Source organism: Puma concolor, chromosome D1 (genome assembly GCF_028749965.1).
Source record: "Puma concolor isolate L17-30 chromosome D1, mPumCon1.1.hap2, whole genome shotgun sequence".
Classification (NCBI taxonomy): Eukaryota; Metazoa; Chordata; class Mammalia; order Carnivora; family Felidae; genus Puma; species Puma concolor.
This window is the reverse complement of record NC_141676.1, coordinates 5,610,156-5,629,496: the sequence shown is the minus strand read 5'-3', so window position 1 is coordinate 5,629,496 and position 19,341 is coordinate 5,610,156. Positions and strand designations below refer to the sequence as shown.

The following is a 19,341-nucleotide window of genomic DNA, read 5'->3' as shown; positions in this document are numbered from 1 at the left end:
GGAGCTCAAGCGTCAGAAGGGCTCCGGACGCAACCATTGCCTTGGTGTAATCGGAAGCCTCGGATGTCGCTAATCATCACAATGGGTCGTGCTATTGGGGGGTGGGGGCGGGTAGCTGATGACAAAGGGTTATCTCACTGGGTCCTCTAAACAGGGGTTTCTTACCGGGCTGGCCAACCTCTTTGGTAGCTTGGGATAACATTTTAGAAACAAGGAAGCATTTTAAGCGTTTTAAGCAAACGTAGTCAATTTTTGTAGAGCTTTAAATATAACAATATAACTTAGTTTTTTTCACTGCAAACATGTTATCCACTGGTGAGGAAAGAGAACGAAAGATGGCAGAGCTAGGATAGCTCTATGAGGCATTGTTACCCAGGCTACGTTTATCAGTAACGTTTTGTTTGCTCATATACATATGTCGGCTGGTTTTCTTTAGGTAGGGTATTAACTCTGATGTGTGTCCTTCACGGTCCCTCGTCCGTGGTGAACACACCAAAAGAATACTTGGTGCAGAGGCCCAGAGAAATTCCTTGTTTGGACTGAGGGAAGGGGTGAGAAAGGGTCTCCAAGTCCACACCAAGCTGCTGGAGGTCTAGGCAACTGTGACTCCTCAGCACTTTCTAGCATTCAAAATTCAGCTGTAGTCCAAGGGCACCTCCTGGTGGCAAAAGAGAAGCTATTTAAGTGGATTACTCACTGTCATCCTTGAACAAAGAATAGACGTTTATAGAGATCGATGGACCCAGTTTATCTCTGAGTGGAGCATGCCAGTGAGGTTGTCAATCACCATTGTTCATTGTGGTGGCTCCAAAGAAGCTTCTCTGATACCATCAGGCACAAATTCCCCAGGGTGCTCTCCTCCTCCCCAGCTACTTTGAGAAGTTTCTTTCACGGAATTCTTTTTTTGTTTCCCACACCATTTCAGAAGAGGCACTGTCCTTACAAATTTAATGCAACTCATGATTTCTCCTACTGCTATCTACTTCTCTCCTTCCCTCCTCCTCTTGGTAATTTCCAGTTTCTCTCTACACTCTTTTTTTTTTTTTTTTTTAATGCTTGTTTATTTAGAGAGAAAGCACATGCTCGAGGGAGGGGCAGAGGGGGGAGAGAATCCCAAGCAGACTCCACACTGTCCGTGCAGAGCCTGAACCCACAAACGTGAGATCATGACCTGAGACAAAACCAAGAATCAGAAATTCAAACAACTGAGCCCCCTAGGTGCCCCAACACTCAGACTTTTAAAACGTGTATAGGGACCTCCTCATCCATTTGTGAAATCGCTTTCACTCATCTTCACTATTAATGTTTTCTATCTTGGCTTCTTTCTCTGTGTTCCAGGCCAGATTTATTTTCAAATATAGAGTCTGAACCTGCTATTGCCCACCTTTGAGTGCTGTGTTTTGGGTTCTGTCCACCTTTCCAATTTCCCCAAATTTTCTGAGGTCACCAAAACTAATGTCTTTTTAACACGTTTCACCCTTCTAAAGATTTCATTTCATTCACCATCCTTTTCTTCCCTGCGTTTTTATATTGTTCCATCTCCCTCCCCCCCCCCCATCTATTTCCCTACTCTTATTCTGTTTTATCTCAGTTCCCCTTCCCTCACAGGCAACGATTCTAATGAGTTTAATGTGTATTATTTTGTGTTTTTGCGAGACATGTCTTTTTAGTGCGCATATGCTTTTTCCATGTTAAGAGATGTTTTGTTGTGGAAATTTTCAAAAACATAGAGACAGGATATTATGACAAACTCCTATGGACCCTTTACCCAGCTTTGACAATTACCAACATTCTGCTTATCTTATTTTATCTATCCTCTATACTTGTGTGTGCATGTGTGTGTGTGGGGGGGGGAGCTGGAGTGTTTAAAAAGCAACCTGAGATGTAATGTCATTTCACCTATAAGGCCTTCACTATCTACCTCTAATTAAAACATCAGCACTATGCTAATATTATCTCATCTTTATATTAAAATTTCTTCTAGATTGTTGCAAATACGTCTTTTTGCAGTTGGTTTCTTCTAATGTGGATATAAACAAGGTCCACCCATTGCGCATTTGGGTAAATTGTGTAAATGTTTTATGCAACTTGTGTTGCATGGCTCACTGTTTTAATTTTTCCGCTAACCGCTCCTCCCCCCACCCCCCGGGTGTTGCTGTGTGATATCTAACCACTGTGTAATATTCCCTAGTGTGCAATCATATTTTACCTATCCATCTCTACATGTAGGACATTTAGGTTGCCTCCAACCCCACACCATTATAAACAAGGTTACAGTTAACACCATTATGTTAATTATGTGTGCCCTAATGGATCCCTGTGAGAATTTGGAGGGATATAAACCCGGAGTGGAATTGCTAGTTTGCTGGGTCATAGGGTATTCTTGGAACTAACTTATCTAAGTAGTACCAAGTTGTTCTCCGGAAAAATTATACCAGTCTAACCTCCCACCTGCAGCACGTGAGGGGCCCTGTATATCAACAACTCTGCCAATGTTGGACATTATCCAGTTTTCAATTTTTTACCAGTATAATAGGTGTAAAGTTTTTTGGGGTTTGTTCTTCTGTAAATTTCCTGTTCATATCTTTTGCTCATCTTTCTTAGTGGTAGTAATCTCCTCTTTGTTGTTGATTTGCAGGATTTTCTTGTGTATTCTAGATATAAATCTCTTATTGGTTTCAAATATTTTCTGTCGTTCCACTAAATTATCAACGTTGTCCATGATGTCCTTCATTGAACAGAAATTCTTAATTTTTTATGGAATCTAATTTTTGTCTTAAAGTGTGTTCAAAAGCATTTGAACTTTTGTATAAGATGTCCTTTTCTTCCCCCTGGAGTCACAAATATATTCCCCTACATTTTTCTCTATTAACAGTAATGTTTGTCCTTTTTACATTAGGTCTGTAGTCAATTTAAAACAGTGCTATCCAGGGGTGCCTGGCTGGCCAGTCAGTGCAGCATGAGGCCCTTGATCTCAGGGTTGTGTAAGCCCCACGTTGGGTGGAGAGATTACTTAAAAACAAAAACTTAAAAACATGTTATTTTCTAGTAAAGACATTTAAAAAGTAAAATGAAACCGTTGAAGTTCAGTTTAATACTTTTGAAACCCAATAAAGCTAAAATATTTCAACATATAATCAATATAAAAAGTATTAATGAAATATTTTTTTTCCTCTTCCGTTTTTGAAACTGGTGAGCATTGTACTTACAGCACATCTCAATTTGGACTAGCCACATTTCAAGTGCTGGGTAGCTACATGTGGCTCGTGGCTACTGTCTTGGACAGCCCAGATCTAGAGTTCATCCTTAGAGGTGATGTTCAGTAAGATGACAAATACATTTTTCTCAACCCATTTTTATCTGCCCATATTTCCCCATGACTTGTGGTGCCTGCACTTACTGCATTTTTGTGCTTTAACCTGTCTTGTATCCCCCACTCTCCATTTCATTCTCTTTCTGGAGCTTTTCTTTTCTTGCACTCATATCCAAAGGGATCTCTTAAGACTTACTCCCTGACCTTATGCTAATCCTCTTCTATGTCCTGTTCTTTTTTTTTTTTAATTTTTTTTTTCAACGTTTTTTATTTATTTTTGAGACAGAGAGAGACAGAGCATGAACGGGGGAGGGGCAGAGAGAGAGGGAGACACAGAATCGGAAACAGGCTCCAGGCTCCGAGCCATCAGCCCAGAGCCTGACGCGGGGCTCGAACTCACGGACCGCGAGATTGTGACCCGGCTGAAGTCGGACGCTTAACCGACTGCGCCACCCAGGCGCCCCACTATGTCCTGTTCTTAAGGATTCATGTCCTCAGGCAGCTTCAGCTGCCCCCTAGATGATGCTCAAACCACATCTCCATTACTTCTCCTTTCACAGTGACTGACTGCATCCTGCAAGACTGCTGTCCTTAGCTGCCCTACTGACATTCACATTTCACATGTTAAAACGATCATTTCTTCATTAATTTCTCACTCCTATATACATTTCCTTCTAAAATTTCCCATTATTGCTCTCCCTTTTAACTCCCAGGCTTGCCATGTTGGAGTGTAAATACCCTGATTCCCTGAGGGCTCGACAGTGTATGACTTTTCCTTCCTTCATACAGTGGAGATTTTACAGTTGTACCCGAAGAACAAGAGAAGGTTGTACTGATGTATAGTCCCACGACAGATTGTTCAGTTACATTTATCCAACATGTTTACTGTAGGATAGTTCTGAATCTGCTTTTCTTACAAGAAAGGGAGAATTATTCTGTGAGCTATCTGGTCTACCAGATCTCATGTCTGGATACCATTCTGGGCTGTGTTGTGCTAGTCCTGGGCCTGCACACACCTGACTCTCTGTCGTGGCTGATGATGGTCAGGGGTCTACTGAGCCAGGGCCCTTGGCCAATTATGCTAAATATAGAGCTGCTTACAGGAGGGGGCGGGGGAGGGGAATGGGTGAAACAGGTGATGAGGATTAAGGAATGCATTTGTCGTGATGAGCACTGGGTGATGTAGGGAATTGTTGAATCACTAGAGTGTATACCTGAAACTAACATAACACTGTATGTTGACTATACTGGAAGTTAAAATTTTTAAAAATTAAAGATAGGGCTGCTTCTCTGGAAAGATCTTCTCTGAGCCCCCAAAAGAAATGGTTGTGTATTTATGGGGAAAAAATGAAAGAACAAAGCTTTTCCTGTAGGAGGTCACCAAGGCAATACTATTGCCTGAAACTTCCAATTGCCAAGCCAAAGACAAAGGAGAAAGCTACCTGGTGGGTTTTTTTTTTTTTTTTTAATACTTCAACCAGATCTAGGATATATTCTGTTGTATGTGTGTGTATTTACACACTTTGCATGTACCTCGTGGCTTCCCAGGGTGATGTCATCCTATCCGTCAGTGGAATTTGCCACTTATATGACCCCTGTCTGAACTCCCTTGATCCTCTCCATTCGGGAGGGAAGACGGGGTCCATAACCACCCCCTCTGTGCTCCACTCTCCACTGCTGGGCTGAGCAGTGGCTGAGACTTGCTTGTGGCAATTCAGTCTTTCATTTTTGAAAATAGTTGAGAGAGTCATGAGTAAAGAAAGTTGTGCACCGGGGAATTAGTTTTTCACTGCCTTTAACATTAACAGTGCTTGTTAACATCCTGACCCATGGTGAACTTCTTTGGTCTAAAACTGAGGCTTGCCATTAATCAACCCAGCAAACTGGAGGTCATTATCACGGGGAAATGAGACCAAGGTAGGGAAGCTCTCAAGATCATGTGGTTCTTTGATGGTTTGGAGGCTGGGGGCATTGCGGAAACCTGACATACGGGAGACCAGAGGCAAAGGCAAGAACGTGGGCATAGGCAGGGGGGCTTGTGGTCGGGAAAGCAAAGACACCCAGAAGCAGTAAGACAAGCTGAGCTGTTTAATCACCTCCTTGGCCAGACTCAAGGCTGTGGTTGCCCTTGAACAACTCACACCTGGAAGCCATTGAGCGTCGCTGCAGATGGGCAGCCACTCGAGTCAGAGGACGAATTAGGATGGGAAGGGGGAGTTTCGGCACCTCTGACTCGGCCATCTGGCAATCTTGCCCCCAGGTCCTGCTTCAGCTCTGAGAGGTTCCTGGCTGGTCCCCAGGGGCAAGGAACCGAGGGGCATGCCCTAGCCGTGGTGGGAGAATGACCTGAGGCAGGGGCAGCCATTCCCCACGTGGCCTATGTTGAGGGTGCAGGGCTGTCCGCACCGGAGTCAGGGTAGAGGCATAGGGCTGGGGGAGAGGGAAGAAGTCAGGAGGCGGGAGTGGAATTGGGGGTTGCCTGGGTCCCACCACCAGTCTGGAATTAAATAGCAGAAGAGGAGCATCGCCCTTGGGAACACTGACTTGTCCCCCCCACCCCCCAACAGTTCCTGGTGATGGGTTGACCTTGGCAACAGACCCTAGCAGCAGGCAGTTGTCCTGACAAGAGGGTGGTCCCTGTTGACAGTCCTTGGCAGTTTCCTGAATACAGGGAAGAAGCTGGCCTGGGAGTCTCGCCCCCAACTACTTGCTCTTCTTGAAGAAGCTGAAGCGTTTTTCTCTCTCTCGTTCTCGGCCGTCCTTGCTTCGAAGCACGACAGGCCCCTCAGCCCCGACCGGTGATACCGGGGGCATGGTCATGGCCCGAGTCATGCCCCGGGCGGCACTGGGCACCGCTGGCTCTTCAGGCTCTCCAGAGGCAGAGGACGCAGTCGCAATGGCTGCATTTACCACCCGCAGCCATGAGCTCATCTCTGCCTGCGGAGGGCATGGGAAGACAGGTGGTCAGCGTCAAGGCAGCCGGGCTGAAGCTGTGGCCTGCAGACGCTGGGAAGCCGAGGAGGAGCAGGCAGGAAAGTGTTTGGACTATTTTGTCTCACTGGAGAAAATGACCCCTTTAAGACGGGGAACAGGTTTTTGGGTGGCCTTCACAAACATCCAGGTGGCACACTGTGAGCTATCTGCTCACGAAGAGGGAGACACTTAAGGAAAAAGAGAGGAGAGGGAAGAAAGGGGAATCTACAACTGGAAGGTTCTGAGAATGGCCCAGAGATAGAGACGCGGGGGGAGAAGGGGCAAGCTCACCTCATCCTTGGCCTGGAATAAATATTCTTTTCCATCCTGCAAGCTGTTGGGAGAAAGAGAGGCCTCAGAGCAGAGCTGAGAATCTGGACCGGCTACACCAGCGCTCGTGGAGTCCCAGTGATCACCCTGAGAGCAGGCTGGAGGGCACGTTCTGCACATCCTGCACTTTCCCAGGGCTGTGCAAAAGCAGGCCCTTCCTGCTTGGCTGCTGAGGACCACGGTGAGCTCACCTGCATCCCAGGCTGTGCCTCCTGCATTGGCTGCTTGCTGGCAGGCAGAGGCAGGCCCCTGGAGGTCCCCGGAGGCAGGCCGCCTTCGATTTCCCATGCACAATAATTTTTTGCTTGACATCAGCAGGCAAGCCCGCATCTTGGTGCTCCTGCGCCCTGAGTGCAACCAGACCCCCTCCCGTTCCCTCACCTACATCTCTGTCTCCAAACACCCAGCCCTGTGACTCGATTCCCTCTACTAGCTTGTGGCTCCCCTATACTTCGTATCGCCCCCAACTCCCCTCCCATCCTGAGGGCACTTTGCATTCCTACCCCAACTTGAAGACGTGTTTGCGCTTTCGATAATCAAAGGCGACGCTGCCCTGGGCCCTGGCCAGGCTGACAGGCACTTCTCCGTGGTATGGCACTCCTGTGCTGGCTGCCTTTGCGTCCTTATAAAAGCCAAGGCTCCCACGCCGCAGGACGCAGTACACGTTTTGCCATGACCTGGGAGGGATGTGGTGTAGGTGATGAGGTGAGACAGGTGACTGGTCTCTATGGGGCCTAGAACCCTAGCTTGGGTGTCCGAGGGCTTCCAGTGCCACTCCTGTCTTTGGGCCCCTTATCTTTACACACTCCTGACCATTACCTGAGGCCCCTGCTCTTCTCTTGGGTCCTCTTCCTCTCCCAGAGGACCCTCCTCCTATACCATACCTCTTCCCTGTCTATTTGGAAGAGGTTCCAGGAAAGCCTCTTTTTATTTATTTTATTTTATTTTTCATGTTTATTTTTGAGAGAGAGACAGAGCGTGAGTGGGGCAGGGGCAGAGAGAGAGGGAGACACAGAATCTGAATCAGGCTCCAGCCTCTGAGCTGTCGGCACAGAGCCCGACGTGGGGCTCGAACCCACAAACCACGAGATCACGACCTAGGCCAAAGTCGGACGCTCAACCGACTGAGCCCAGGGAAGCCTCTTTATAAGGCAGGAGCCGAGAGGCCACCGATGCTGTGCGGCCAGGGCCAGTACCTGTTGGCAGCCTTCTTGCCAAAGGCCTCCATCTCCTGTTTGCGGCATAGCATCCCTTCCATCTGCTCCTGGGCAGAGAGCTCTGGGCCTCGAGGGGGCAAGGTGGCAACCCGGGCTGGCTCCGATGACCTGCTCTGGGGCATTACGGGAGGGGCTGGGCCTCGCGTCCGGGTCTGCTTCTCCCCCCGTGGCCCGTTGGCCTCGTCCCCTGTGCCAGACCCCTGTGGGCAAAATGGACAACAGTGTCAGTGTCAAAGGACCAGATGGGAAATATCTAGCCCAAATGTCATGAAGCTTGAAGTCCAAGAGCTGGTCTTCCCGCCGCCTGTTTCCTCTGGGCTCCTGTCTTATCCTATCCCCAGGATCCCCACCGCCTGGCTCACACCCCTCTTCTTCCCTTCATCTCCTCTTATTAACACCCACACCTCTGGGTGAAACTCACAGGTCCTTCTGGGAAGCTGCCTTGCTCCAGTCTCTGTTGTTCCAACAGGGGCTATGAGGACAAAAAGCTGTAAGAGGACATGCAAGATGGGGAGCTAAGATCCTGATGGGGGGGCACAGGGCAGTGGGGGTCACCTGAGGGGACTCTGTATCTGTGCAGACTCCGTTGACGCTGGCCTGCTGTGCAGATGCTGGCGGCCGGGGGCGGGTTCTGGAACAGCAGAAGGTGAGACAGAGTGTTAAGTCCTTGGGTTGCTCAGACTCAGCCACGTTCTCTGTCCCCAAGGGTCCCAGCTCTCACCCATCCCGGGTGGCATCGGGAGCTGTTTGGCTGTCCACCAGGTCCCCTTCAGACAGACCGGCTATGGGCTCTGGGGCAGGGGGCTGTTTCCTCCGTTCCTCCTCCTCCCTCTTTCTTTTCCGTTCCTTCTCCTGCTCCTCCAGCTGTCAAAACATTCTGGGGTCAGAGCATAGAAGGTCGCACTCAAAAGGACCAGGGAGGGCACTGGGGAAAGCTGAGATGCCTCAGCTCGCCTGATGGAACAGAAAGGATAGAAAGTAGAATTTCAAAAGAAGGTGGGGATTAGAAGCAACGGGGGAGCTGAGGGCTCCTGGAGCCACGGTACAACAGGCACCCACGGCTCACATCCAGGACACGCTGGTACAGTGGGAAGGGAAGACACGTCTTCATCAAGCAGGACAGAGCGCAGGTCTGGGGCAGTGGGAGGGGAGGGCAATCCTCACCGCGGTGAGTTTCTCCAGTGCACTGAAACGTTCCTCCCAGGCCACTGCGGACTTCTGGAAGGCCTCATGACGCTTGATGAGGCTCTCGACTTCATCGACTGTGCAGCCCAGCTCAGCGCTTCTCACCAACGGCTCTTGGCTGCACAGCCAGGCCTCCGCCATACCCGCATCTCTCCCAAATACGAGCACCTCCAAAACTGGGGGGTTGGGGGGTCAGGAGGAGATAGCAGGTCAGAGCACCAGCAGGGCACTGTTGCCACAGCGCTTCAAGAACAGGGACACAGAGGGAGCTACTGCCCCAGGGCAGGAGCGCAGGGCAGAGCCAGGCAGTGCCAAGGGCAGGCACCTTGAATTCCATGCCCAGGCCCCTTGGTCTTACATACTCTGGAAACTACAGGGTGCAAGATCCCCAGCCCCTTCTCCCAGGGCCTGGTGCCCTCAGCCAGTTCCCTGGCGCCCACGGCAGCTCACCAAGCTGGAGCCAGTCCATTTTCTCCTGCCACTTGTCTGCTGTCTCCTGGCGCCGTGCCTGCAGCTGAGACAGCTTCTCCGAGATCTAGGGGGCAGAGATGTGAGTTAGCACCCAGTAGGACCTTTCTGGGTTCTCTGGAGGACTCACACAGGGAACTAGAGATTTCTGATTTCAGGAGGCAGACGGTTCTGGGGGCAAGTTGGAATGGGGAAATCGTGAACAGCACCAAAGGGAAGGGGGTGGTTCTGCGAAGGAAGAACGAGAGGGAGGAGGAAGACTCAGAGGAGAGATCAGCACCGAGGCCTCCCCCTGTGAGGATGACCTGGCTGCACCCACACCTCACCCACCTCCTCAGCTGCGTAGTGGCTCCTGGCAAGCAGCCCCTGCCCCATGTCGATGCAAGAGGAGAAGCGGTCGGCCCTGGCCTCTATCTCTGCCTTGATGCCCTGGTGGTTCTTGATGACCAGATCTGCGGAGGACACATCCCTGGGGGTACAGAGACCACATTACCGCTGCCCACAACCCTGTCCCAGCCCCCAGCCCACAGCCCTCGGAGGCTGCAGGGCACCGTGGCCCTCACCGGGGCCGCTCCTGGGCATCCATCTGCAGGTTCACCCCATCCATCCACAGCATCAGCTCCCGGACGGCCTTGAAGAAGCGGAACTTGTCCGTGGTGTCCAGGAGCAGCTGGCGGCGGGCGGCAGAGCTTCCCTGAAGCTGGGTCCAGGCCTCAGCCACCGCCTGCATGTGGCGGCCGATCTCCTCAGCCTTGTCTCCAGCATAGGCCTTCTGGAGCCGATGGCCATCATCCTGCACCTGCTGGACCTGTGGGCCCCCCCGCACCCCCGCTCAGAGTGAGGCAGAGCTGGGGGACTCCAACGAGCAGGGGTCTCTCCGGTCCTGGTCTCTGTGCTCTATCTCCCATCCATTTTACCAGCCAGAGAAGCAGGAGGCAGAGCAGAGGGTAGCGGCTGGGAAAAATGAAGGCCGGTGCCCAGAGTAAGCCCTGTCATACCCTGCCCTGCTGGGTCTCAACATGGGGCCTGGGGAGTCTGGCGGGGGCAATCTTTTAAACAGACCACTGGCCAATTGAGCTTCCAGAGGCCTGCCCAGGACACGAGGGGCCTCAACGATTGCTAGAATGAGATTTTCAGCCATGAAGGGACTTGGGTATTGGTTGACTGGGTTTAAACGGTTGGAGAAAGAATCTATGCTTCTGTGGTGTGGGTCTGGAGCTCTGACCTGGGTGGGACCAACAGGCAGATTTTAGTATGCTATGAAGAATCCAGCCATTGAGACCATCTGAAAATGTCATGGGCCCCCAAGAAGGCTGGTCATTAACGGTGTGGATGCTGTGGCTAGATATACCCTGTCCAGAGAGGTTTCCCTGGAACCACTCTAACTTTGTCCTTAAGCATCCCTCCAGAGGATGCCAACCCCCCACCATTTCCCATGAAGTCTCCTCTGAGCACCGCCTCCCCCCTGTCCCGCTCCCCCAAATCACCATGCTTGGGTCAGACCTGGGCGCTGAGGGCCTGGATGTCATGTTCAAAGGCGCAGTGGCGGCGTTGCAGGGCCTCGGCTGCGTTGAGGTCCCGGCCGGTCCCGTCGGGAAGCTGCTGCTGCTTGTGCTGCACGCGCGCCAGTGCTTGGCGCGCCCCGTGCAGGAAGCGCTGCAGCTCGTGCGCCGCTGCCAGCACCTGACCCCGCGTGTCCAGCAGCTCGAGCAGGTCCGCCCAGGCCTCATTGAGGCTGTCCTTCCACTCGGCCACAGTGGCCCGGGCGGCATGGCCCCCAGCGATGAGCCCGTTGGCCAGTGCATTGGCGCTGTCCACACGCTCCTGACCGATGGTACTCGTGTCCCGGGAAAACTCTCGGAATTTGTCTCGGAGCATCTGGAGGAGGAAGCAGTTACGCGGACAGCGCTTTAACACGGGTAGATGCAGTCCCTGTCTAGTGGGCGAGACTTCTAGCCCCAAAACTGAGAAGTGACTCTCTCCATGGGCCACAAGGGCCAAAACAGGTTTCTTCAGCAGGACAACTGGTTCCCATTTACCCCACATGTGACTGATGCCCTCAGCCTCCAGCAAAAGCATTAGGGGTGCTTGGAACCTTTGGCCGTCAGGCAAAATACCCTAACTATGGTCCATGTGTCTGCACTAACGGGGGCCCAAATTCCCAAACGGTGCAGAGGAAGTCACCTGTGCTGTTGAGTTCTGTTGGAAAAAAACGATTGGAAATTTCCTTTTTGCCCACACCTGCGTGCAGTCCCATGACCTCTTTTCTGCACGGTTCTTCAAATTGAGTACCCAAGGGCAGTGCCTGCTCAGCCTGCTCTTGCACCCCCTGCCCCTCGATGCTCTGCCAGAAGGAGGCGCTGGCCTCCCGGGGGGTCCTCCACACCTCCCAGAGCAGCTCTGTGGCTGGTGGGCTGGTGCCGCCCTGCACTCACAGTCACGTGCTCGTAGTCCTGGCCCAGCTCGTGGGAGGCTGCCACCACCTCGCGCTCCTGGATCCACTGCTCCAGGTCGTCCAGCTCACGGCGGAGCTGGCACAGCCGCAGGTGCTCCTGCAGGCGCTCCCGCCGCTCTCCCGCCAGCTCCTTCAGGCTGGCGTACAGCTTGTCCACCTGCGCTTGGCGGATGGATATTCGCGTGCTGTGGGGGCAGGGGTGGCAGGACTTAAGACACATGGCTCTGAACCCTACCTATTCTATACAGTCCCGTCCCTTCTGCCCGCCCCCCCTCCCCCCACTACTTGCCAAGTCTCTGCCTGTCTAGCTTTCTAAATAGTTCTGTACACATGTAGCACAGAAGACCCCACAGTCCCGGCACCACCCTGGAACCCGTTCTTGTCTCCCCCAGGAGCCGTGCTCCCCCTTGTTCTCCGCTGTGTTCACCTCTCTGGGTGGTTGTGGTCAATCATGTCTTGGCTGCTGGCTGCCAGCTGATGGATGGTCTGAGCATAGTCAGCCAGGGCTTGTTCCAGGACCTGATGCTTCTTCACCTCTGCCTGGGCGCTGAGCTCGTCCTGGGAACGACAGTGGGCATCAGGGAGTAGGGGGCTGGGGAAGAGAGTGGCAGCCACACAGCCTGAGCTCTGCTGGGCCTCTCACCTTGGCTTTCTCCTGGCCCATCATGTGTAACTCCTGCTCGCCCATCCAGGCCTCCGCCTCGGCGGCATCGCGGTAGAACTGCTGGGCCCGCAGGGCCTCCTCCAGTCGCTTGCCTCGAAGCTCCAGCTCGTGGCTCAGGCGTTTCCACATCTCCTGCAGCTCAGCCAGCTCTGGGCCTGCCGCTGCTGCTCCCAGAGTACGCTGCCGCTCCGTCAGGTCCGCGATCCGCGGCTCGTGGCCCTGTATCTCCTTCTGCAGGGTCTGTCCACAGCAGTAGAAGAGGACACTCTGAGGGGGGGCCCCTCACCACATTCCCCCTTCCGCCTGCTCCACAGCCAGCCCCCTACTTTCAGCTTTCTTTCTTCCTGAGTCCTCCTCACTTGCCCCCTCCTCTGACCTAAGAATGGGATGGTAACACCCCTTCAGTCCACCTGATCTGCTACAAAGAGAACCCACCCTCCTTTGGTGAAGAGAGGCCAAGCACTGAAGTCTAGAATGACACACAGATTGAGGGGGAGCCAGAGAAACCCCAATTTTTTTTTTTTTAAGAAAAAACAAACTTCCAAGTCTGGGAGGCCCTTGAGACCTTTCCTTTTGCTTTTAGCCTTGGCCTCACCTGGTTTTTCTTCATGAGAAGCTGGACACTGGGCAGGTCCTTGCCATGTTCCATGGAGCTAGCCATGGGTAGCCGCTCTGTCACCCACAACTGGATGAGAAAGAGGGGGTCAGTGGAGGTCCAGAGGGCAAAGTGAGAGCTGGGGTTGGACAGTGGGGAGACTTGGGGAGAGGTTTGCTAGGGCTCCTGGTGTGTGCCTGCTGGGAATGGTCATCTCTGAGTCTGGGGCACAGGGACCCAGAGGGCATCCCCAAGAGTCCCTCGAGAGTCCGTTTTCCATGCCAAAGGGAAGAGATGCTGGCATCTCCCCAGCATCCAGGAAGGAGACTAGAAAGCGAATGGCAGGGAGCAATTTGCCACGATGACGACTCTACCTCAGCCCAGACTCTAGTGACTCACAATCTCATCCTCCACGTCCCGGTGGAACTGGTGCTGCTCACGGGAGGCGTGCAGGCGCCGGCAGCGCTCCTTCATGGGCTGGCACAGGGCCCGGAACTTCTCCTCCACAGCTCTCGACGTCCTCTCCACCTCTCCTGCGCCCTGGTCCTCCTGGGCCAGCGCTGTCGCCTGGGCCTGGATGGCCTCCACCTCCTTCTCTCGCACTGCCATCTCCCGTTCCAGCATCTGCAGCCCGGGGAGGAAGGAGGTGTTGTCACCACACATCTGCCTTCAAGCTCAGAGGAGACTCCACACTTCCTGTGGCCAATCAAGATTTCTTATCCCCGGGGTTCATCCCAGGGAGAGCATCTCCTCATGGCCTAGCTCAGTGGACCTCAAACTCTAATATACATAAGAGCCTGCGGGGGGGGGGGGGATGTGATAACGGGGCCAGTTGTCAGTTTACTGCCTCTCAGACCCAAAATCACCTCAGCTCCAGGTACATCTTTTCCTGTTTTGAGATGTTAGGACTGAACCCTGTCGACCTTTCTCCTTTGCCAGCTGGTGCAATGCTGGGTCTTGTCATTAGAGGGCGCCAGAGGCACAGCACAATGCAAGGAGGGGAAGGTGCAATTTATGGTTCTTGTGTGTTTTTTTGCTCTTGCTCCTATAGCAAAACTGCCCATGGTGTGCAGGAAATCCAGTGGCTCTCACCACCCTCCAGCAAATTTTGCTGGCATCCCAGTGGTAACTTCCTGCTGGCCAGTGTTGGCCCGCCAGCATTAGACTGGCCTGGTCCCAGGATACCCCAGCAAAGTTCTACAATACCTACCCCTGAGCCTCGGCCCTCTCCAACGAGGTCTGAAACAGCCGTGGGGTCAGGGGGGACGCATCTCAGTCCTCCTTGGGTACCCCTCCCCAGCACTAGAGGTAGTAGCTGCTCCCTACATTTGCCATTTCTGTGCTATTTAGAGCAGGGATCAGCAAATCCAGCTCCCTGCCTGTTTTTGTAAATAAAGTTTTATTGGCGCACAGCCACACCCATTATTTTACATATTGCCTGTGGCTGCTTTTATCCTACCAGAACAGAGTTGAATGCTTATGACAGAGACCATATGGCCTACAACAGCCAAAATGTTACTGTCTGACCCTTTATAGAAAAATGTTTTCTCATCCCTGCTTTCGATTTCTACCTTTTGGTAGTTAACCACCTTTAACTAATTGATACTTCTTTTTTACTAAAATTTCATTGTTCAAGTTAGAGAATGGTTTCTGTCTTCTGACTTCAGTCTGACTTCAGTCTGACATGCTCCCAGAGATTCTGAGACGGTGGCCCATGGACATTGCTTTGAGAAATACTGGTACAGATGTTGTCTGTGAGGCCTGAGAACAACCTCCCAAATCTCAGGAGCTACAGACTCCCTCCTCCTCTCTGCTGCGGTTCCCCATCCCCATCACAGGCCTGCAGAGCACCTGTTGCTTCTTGAGCAGAATGTTGACACTGGTGAGGTCCTTGCCGTAGTCGTCAGAGTGCAGCTGGGCCTGCAGACTCTCCAGCCAGCTCTCCAGGGCGGAGCAGCTCTGGGCAAACAGCTCGGCTCGGTTGGCATCGAAGAGGCTACGGGCCTTGGCCTGGGTGGTGCTCTCCAGCCTGTCCCAGCGCTGGTGCAGGTCCTCCAGCTTCTCAGACACCAGGGCCTTCAGCTCTGGCTTCTCAAGGGTCAGCTCCTGCCCTTCCTGGGTGGTGGGACAAAGAAGGTGTCAGTGTCAGAATTAGATAATGCTGGGTGCCTGTCACCAGTCCATTGAGCCTCTGACTTTGGCTCAGGTCACCATCCTATGGTTCGTGAGTTCGAGCCCCACATCGGGCTTGCTGCTGTCAGAGCGGAGCCTGCTCTGGATCCTCTGTCCTCCTCTCTCTCTGCCTCTCCCCTGCTTGTACTTTCTCTCTCAAAAATAAACAAACATTACCAAAAAAAAAAAAAAAAAAAGAATTAGATACTGCCGAACTTTATGGGTTGGTAACAGATCAGAGACCTAAAGGGCAGTAGGAACCTGAAGTGAAGGCAATAATTCCAGGTTCTTGCATACTCTCCGTAACATGCTCTTCTCAAGGTTTCAGACTTCTTCTAGCCCCTCCACCCCCCACTGCTGGGTTGCACCCTACTTGTTCAAGGTCTGGCTCAAATCTCATTTCAACTAAGAAGCCATGGAGACCTTTCCTACTCTGGGCTCCCTCATGCTAGTGGCTTCTGGGGTTATGCCACACATGGTCTTGTATATTTGCCATCTTCTCCTGTTTCGCAGCAAGCCACCCTTTCCCTGAGTTATGTACACCCAAGTCCCGCCTGCTCTCCCCACTCCCAGCCTTTCTGCTTGAGGACTTTCGTTGCTGGGGAGGTGAGGGAAGCATGGTCTCCTGACCTGCATGCAAGGCAGACCGGAAGTGCCCAGGAGTTACTGCCCAAGGAAGCAGCCCGCAACCAGTGACAGACAGGGAGCCGGTGGACAAAGACTCAGCATCCTTGTTCTTTGGCTGGGATTATGTGGGTGCATGTTCTACACTGTCTCCCATGTTCCCATGGTGCCCCATTAGTACTGAGCACCAGTGGCCCACTGGGGTGACTGGCATGGCAGCGTGGGCCCGTTATCAAATGCCTTTCCTTTTCCATCCCATCACCCCACGCCCCCACTGGTATTCTCGGTGGTCATCTGTCATAAAGTGGCCTGCACTGGAAACCTCATTTCAGGGTCTGCTTCTAGAAGAACACAGGCCAAGACACTGCCTTGAAGCCACTTTGTGCATGGCTGCCAGGATGAGTGTCAGAGTCTAGCACTGCTTGGGTAACTTCACAAACCTTCAGCACAATCCACACTTCGATGCACAGTCCTTACGTGGTGTTCAAGGCTTTTCATGACTTGGCCTAGCAGGCTTTTCCTACCTTTTCTTCCATGGGGCCCCTTCACACATTCTACATTCCTGCCAGTCTGACTTACCCCCTTGCTCCCATATAGGTACCCCACTTATGCATCTTGGGCTTCCTGTTTGCATGGTTTTCTCTGCCTAGAAACATTTTTCCTCCAGTGTCTCTGCTTGCCCAAATTCTACTCATCCTTCATGGACTGCCCTGGAGGCTCCAGCCTCTAGGATTCCTGTGCCTCTTCTCTCCTTGTAAACAAAGCTTTATTGGTACATAGCTTTACAGGCACACACAGAGGGCCTAGGCTTTATCAGGCCCTCTCTCACTGCATTTGCTATATTCTGCTCTGGATTTAATTTAGGTATTTGTGTATGCATCTCATAGCCTGGCTATAGTGTCATTCTTCAAGGGTGGAGCCTACAATGGAACTGCCTATGTACCCTTCTCAGTGCCTAATATAATGCTTTTGCATATAGTAGCAGCAAATAGTAGTATTTGCTGAATAAACAGAAACACTGGGCATACACTGGTCTCCTCCTCTCCCCAACCATCATGCCCTTGAGGGAAGGAAAGTATCTTTTTATATACCTTGCAGTACCTAGCAGAGTGCTGAGCACACATATTGTTGCCCAGGAATACTTGCTGAGTTGAAATAAAGTTTTATCTGTGCTCAGCTCTTGAGGAAGTGGTACCAAGTACCAAGTACCAGGAAGAATAAGACTCAAAAGCAAGGGTTGGCAAAAAGGTGCTCTGTGGGCTCAATGTGGCCCATCACTTGTTTTCATAAATAAAGTTTTATTGGAACGCAGCTATACCCAATCGTTTATGAATTCTCTATGGCTGCCTTGGTGCCGCACTGGCACGTAGCAGAAACCGTGTGGCCCACAAAGCTGAAAATATTTACCATCTGGCCCTTTGCAGAAGTTTGCTGACCCCTGCTGAAGAACGTCATCCTCCTCCGGACCCAGGGATAGTTACGGTGTTGACCCAAGGCTGCAGTTTGGCTCCCGTACTACTCATTTGTACTTTCCCACAGTTCTGGAGTCACTGTCTCATGGACCAAAGACCTTTGTTCCCCAGACCGTAACTCTCCACCTTGGAGGTTTGGCACCAGAGGCCCCGTGACCTGTAACCCTGAAGGAACCATAGACTAAAGCCAGGATCCCTCCCTGTACTGTGGCCATGATCCTGTCCAGACGAGGCCCCAGGGCTCTCTTCCTGCTGCTGTTGTCACACCACTCACCTTGTCTACCTTGTCCAGCCAGTCTTTGTTGGCGGCCAGCTCAGCCATGAACGCCTGGTGCTTCTGCCACTTGGTGTGCAGGTTGCGGGCCTCATCGTAGGACACGTCCTGGGCTGTCAGCATCTTCTCATCAATCCAGAGCTTCAGCTGGACCAAGCGTAGAGCAGGGGTGGAGAAGGGCAGAGCACATTTCAGATGGAGTGGAGCATAAGGGGGCGAGGTGAGCTGGGAGAAGTGGTGGATGTGGGGAGAAGCCATGCAGGTGGCTTATTCAGGTGATACTTATTCAGGTGATACCGCAATGGACTTACTCTAGGCTCAGAGAGCCAGGGCGTTTTATCAAAGGGATGGCTAGGGAATGTCGGAGGGGACATGGGGGTACCAAGAGCCTCACCTCGTGACAGTCTTGTAGGAAATGCTGCTGCTCTCGGTTGTCCCGAAGACGGCCCAAGAGCTGCTGCACGGCTTCTTGATTCTTCTTGTGTCTGTAATGACAGTCTCTTGTGAGACCCTTGAACTTGCTGTCAAAGGGTTATGGCCCTCTAACTAACCTAGAAGCCTTCAGTCCTCTTGTTATGGGGACAATGCCTTCCGGGAGCACTGCAAGACAATCTAGGGATCCTGATGTCCAGCATCCAGCGACTCCAGTGGCCTTCATCTCCCCTGGTGTGGGGGAGGCAGGGCTTCCCAGCTCCTGGCTTAGTCTCTCTCCAACCACTTAGTTCTTCCTCCTCTACTGTTTGTCAGCCCCCACCACCATCTGTCTGCCTGTGCTGCGTTCTCCAGCTTCTTCCTCAATGAAACAGGCCATGCTGTTTTCGCTCACTTCCCCCTTGGGCCTCTCATTTACCCACTGTCTTTACCATACCTCCTCTCGATGGAGTCAGCCTTCTCCTGGATCTTCTCGGCATGGATGTTGCCTTCAGACACCAGCTGGCGCCCAGCCTCCAGTAGCCCGCGGATCCGCTCTCCGTTGGCATCCATGGTGCTCATGAAGTCTTCCAGTTTTTTTATGGTGGCGTCAGCAGCTTGGAGTGTCCCCGGCATCTCCGTGTGGGACAAAACGTATTCCTGTGTGGGAGGAGAGGTACGGAGCTCACTTCTCAAAAGCACTTGTCAACTTTTCAGAAGGGACTTCCTGAAAGGACATATCAGACGTGGAGGCCAGGTGGGGAGAGGAGAGGAGACAGCCTGGCTCTGAAGACAGAGTGGAGGGGTGAGGGGTGCCTGATTATGCTGCAGTCTTGCAAAGTTACAAGGGAGCTAGGCAGGAGGACCATAATAGCCCAAGTCCCGTTTTATCTTCTTTCTGGCCACATATTTAACACTTACATGGCAGGTCAGGTTTTCTATTTCTTCTCAAGCAGTTTTGGTAAGTTATACCGACATCTTTTTATTCTGTTTAATCTTTTTTTTTGTTTTTGTTTTTTTAAAGTAAGCTCTAACCCTATGTGAGACTTGAGCTCACGACCCTGAGATCAAGAGTCGCATGTTCTACTGAATAAGCCAGCCAGGTATCTACATCTTTGTTTGTTTGTTTGTTTGTTTTACTCCCACATTTTTCTTTTTTTTTTTAAATCAACTTTTTTTGGGATGTTT

The 19,341-nt window shown here is 52.0% G+C and overlaps 1 protein-coding gene across 5 annotated transcripts in view; it reads right to left on the bottom strand.

Annotated features, from left to right (window-relative positions):
* Positions 1 to 5,386: 5,386 nt before the first annotated feature.
* The window catches only part of SPTBN2 (spectrin beta, non-erythrocytic 2), a 44,490-nt gene continuing 30,535 nt past the window's right edge, over positions 5,387 to 19,341 (bottom strand). For all 5 annotated transcript variants that reach the window (XM_086676804.1, XM_086676805.1, XM_086676806.1 and 2 more), the window contains 21 exons: positions 18,611 to 18,813; positions 18,137 to 18,227; positions 17,743 to 17,889; positions 15,052 to 15,315; positions 13,600 to 13,824; positions 13,201 to 13,290; positions 12,585 to 12,845; positions 12,369 to 12,499; positions 11,922 to 12,126; positions 10,990 to 11,364; positions 10,050 to 10,294; positions 9,817 to 9,955; positions 9,469 to 9,553; positions 8,998 to 9,194; positions 8,555 to 8,697; positions 8,389 to 8,464; positions 8,255 to 8,305; positions 7,813 to 8,033; positions 7,120 to 7,293; positions 6,578 to 6,620; positions 5,387 to 6,250 (listed from right to left, as the gene is read on the bottom strand). In XM_086676804.1, the coding sequence (XP_086532930.1) occupies positions 6,017 to 6,250; positions 6,578 to 6,620; positions 7,120 to 7,293; positions 7,813 to 8,033; positions 8,255 to 8,305; positions 8,389 to 8,464; positions 8,555 to 8,697; positions 8,998 to 9,194; positions 9,469 to 9,553; positions 9,817 to 9,955; positions 10,050 to 10,294; positions 10,990 to 11,364; positions 11,922 to 12,126; positions 12,369 to 12,499; positions 12,585 to 12,845; positions 13,201 to 13,290; positions 13,600 to 13,824; positions 15,052 to 15,315; positions 17,743 to 17,889; positions 18,137 to 18,227; positions 18,611 to 18,813 (3,600 nt within the window). In that variant the 3' untranslated portion in view covers positions 5,387 to 6,016. The remainder of the gene's footprint in view (positions 6,251 to 6,577; positions 6,621 to 7,119; positions 7,294 to 7,812; positions 8,034 to 8,254; positions 8,306 to 8,388; positions 8,465 to 8,554; positions 8,698 to 8,997; positions 9,195 to 9,468; positions 9,554 to 9,816; positions 9,956 to 10,049; positions 10,295 to 10,989; positions 11,365 to 11,921; positions 12,127 to 12,368; positions 12,500 to 12,584; positions 12,846 to 13,200; positions 13,291 to 13,599; positions 13,825 to 15,051; positions 15,316 to 17,742; positions 17,890 to 18,136; positions 18,228 to 18,610; positions 18,814 to 19,341) is intronic.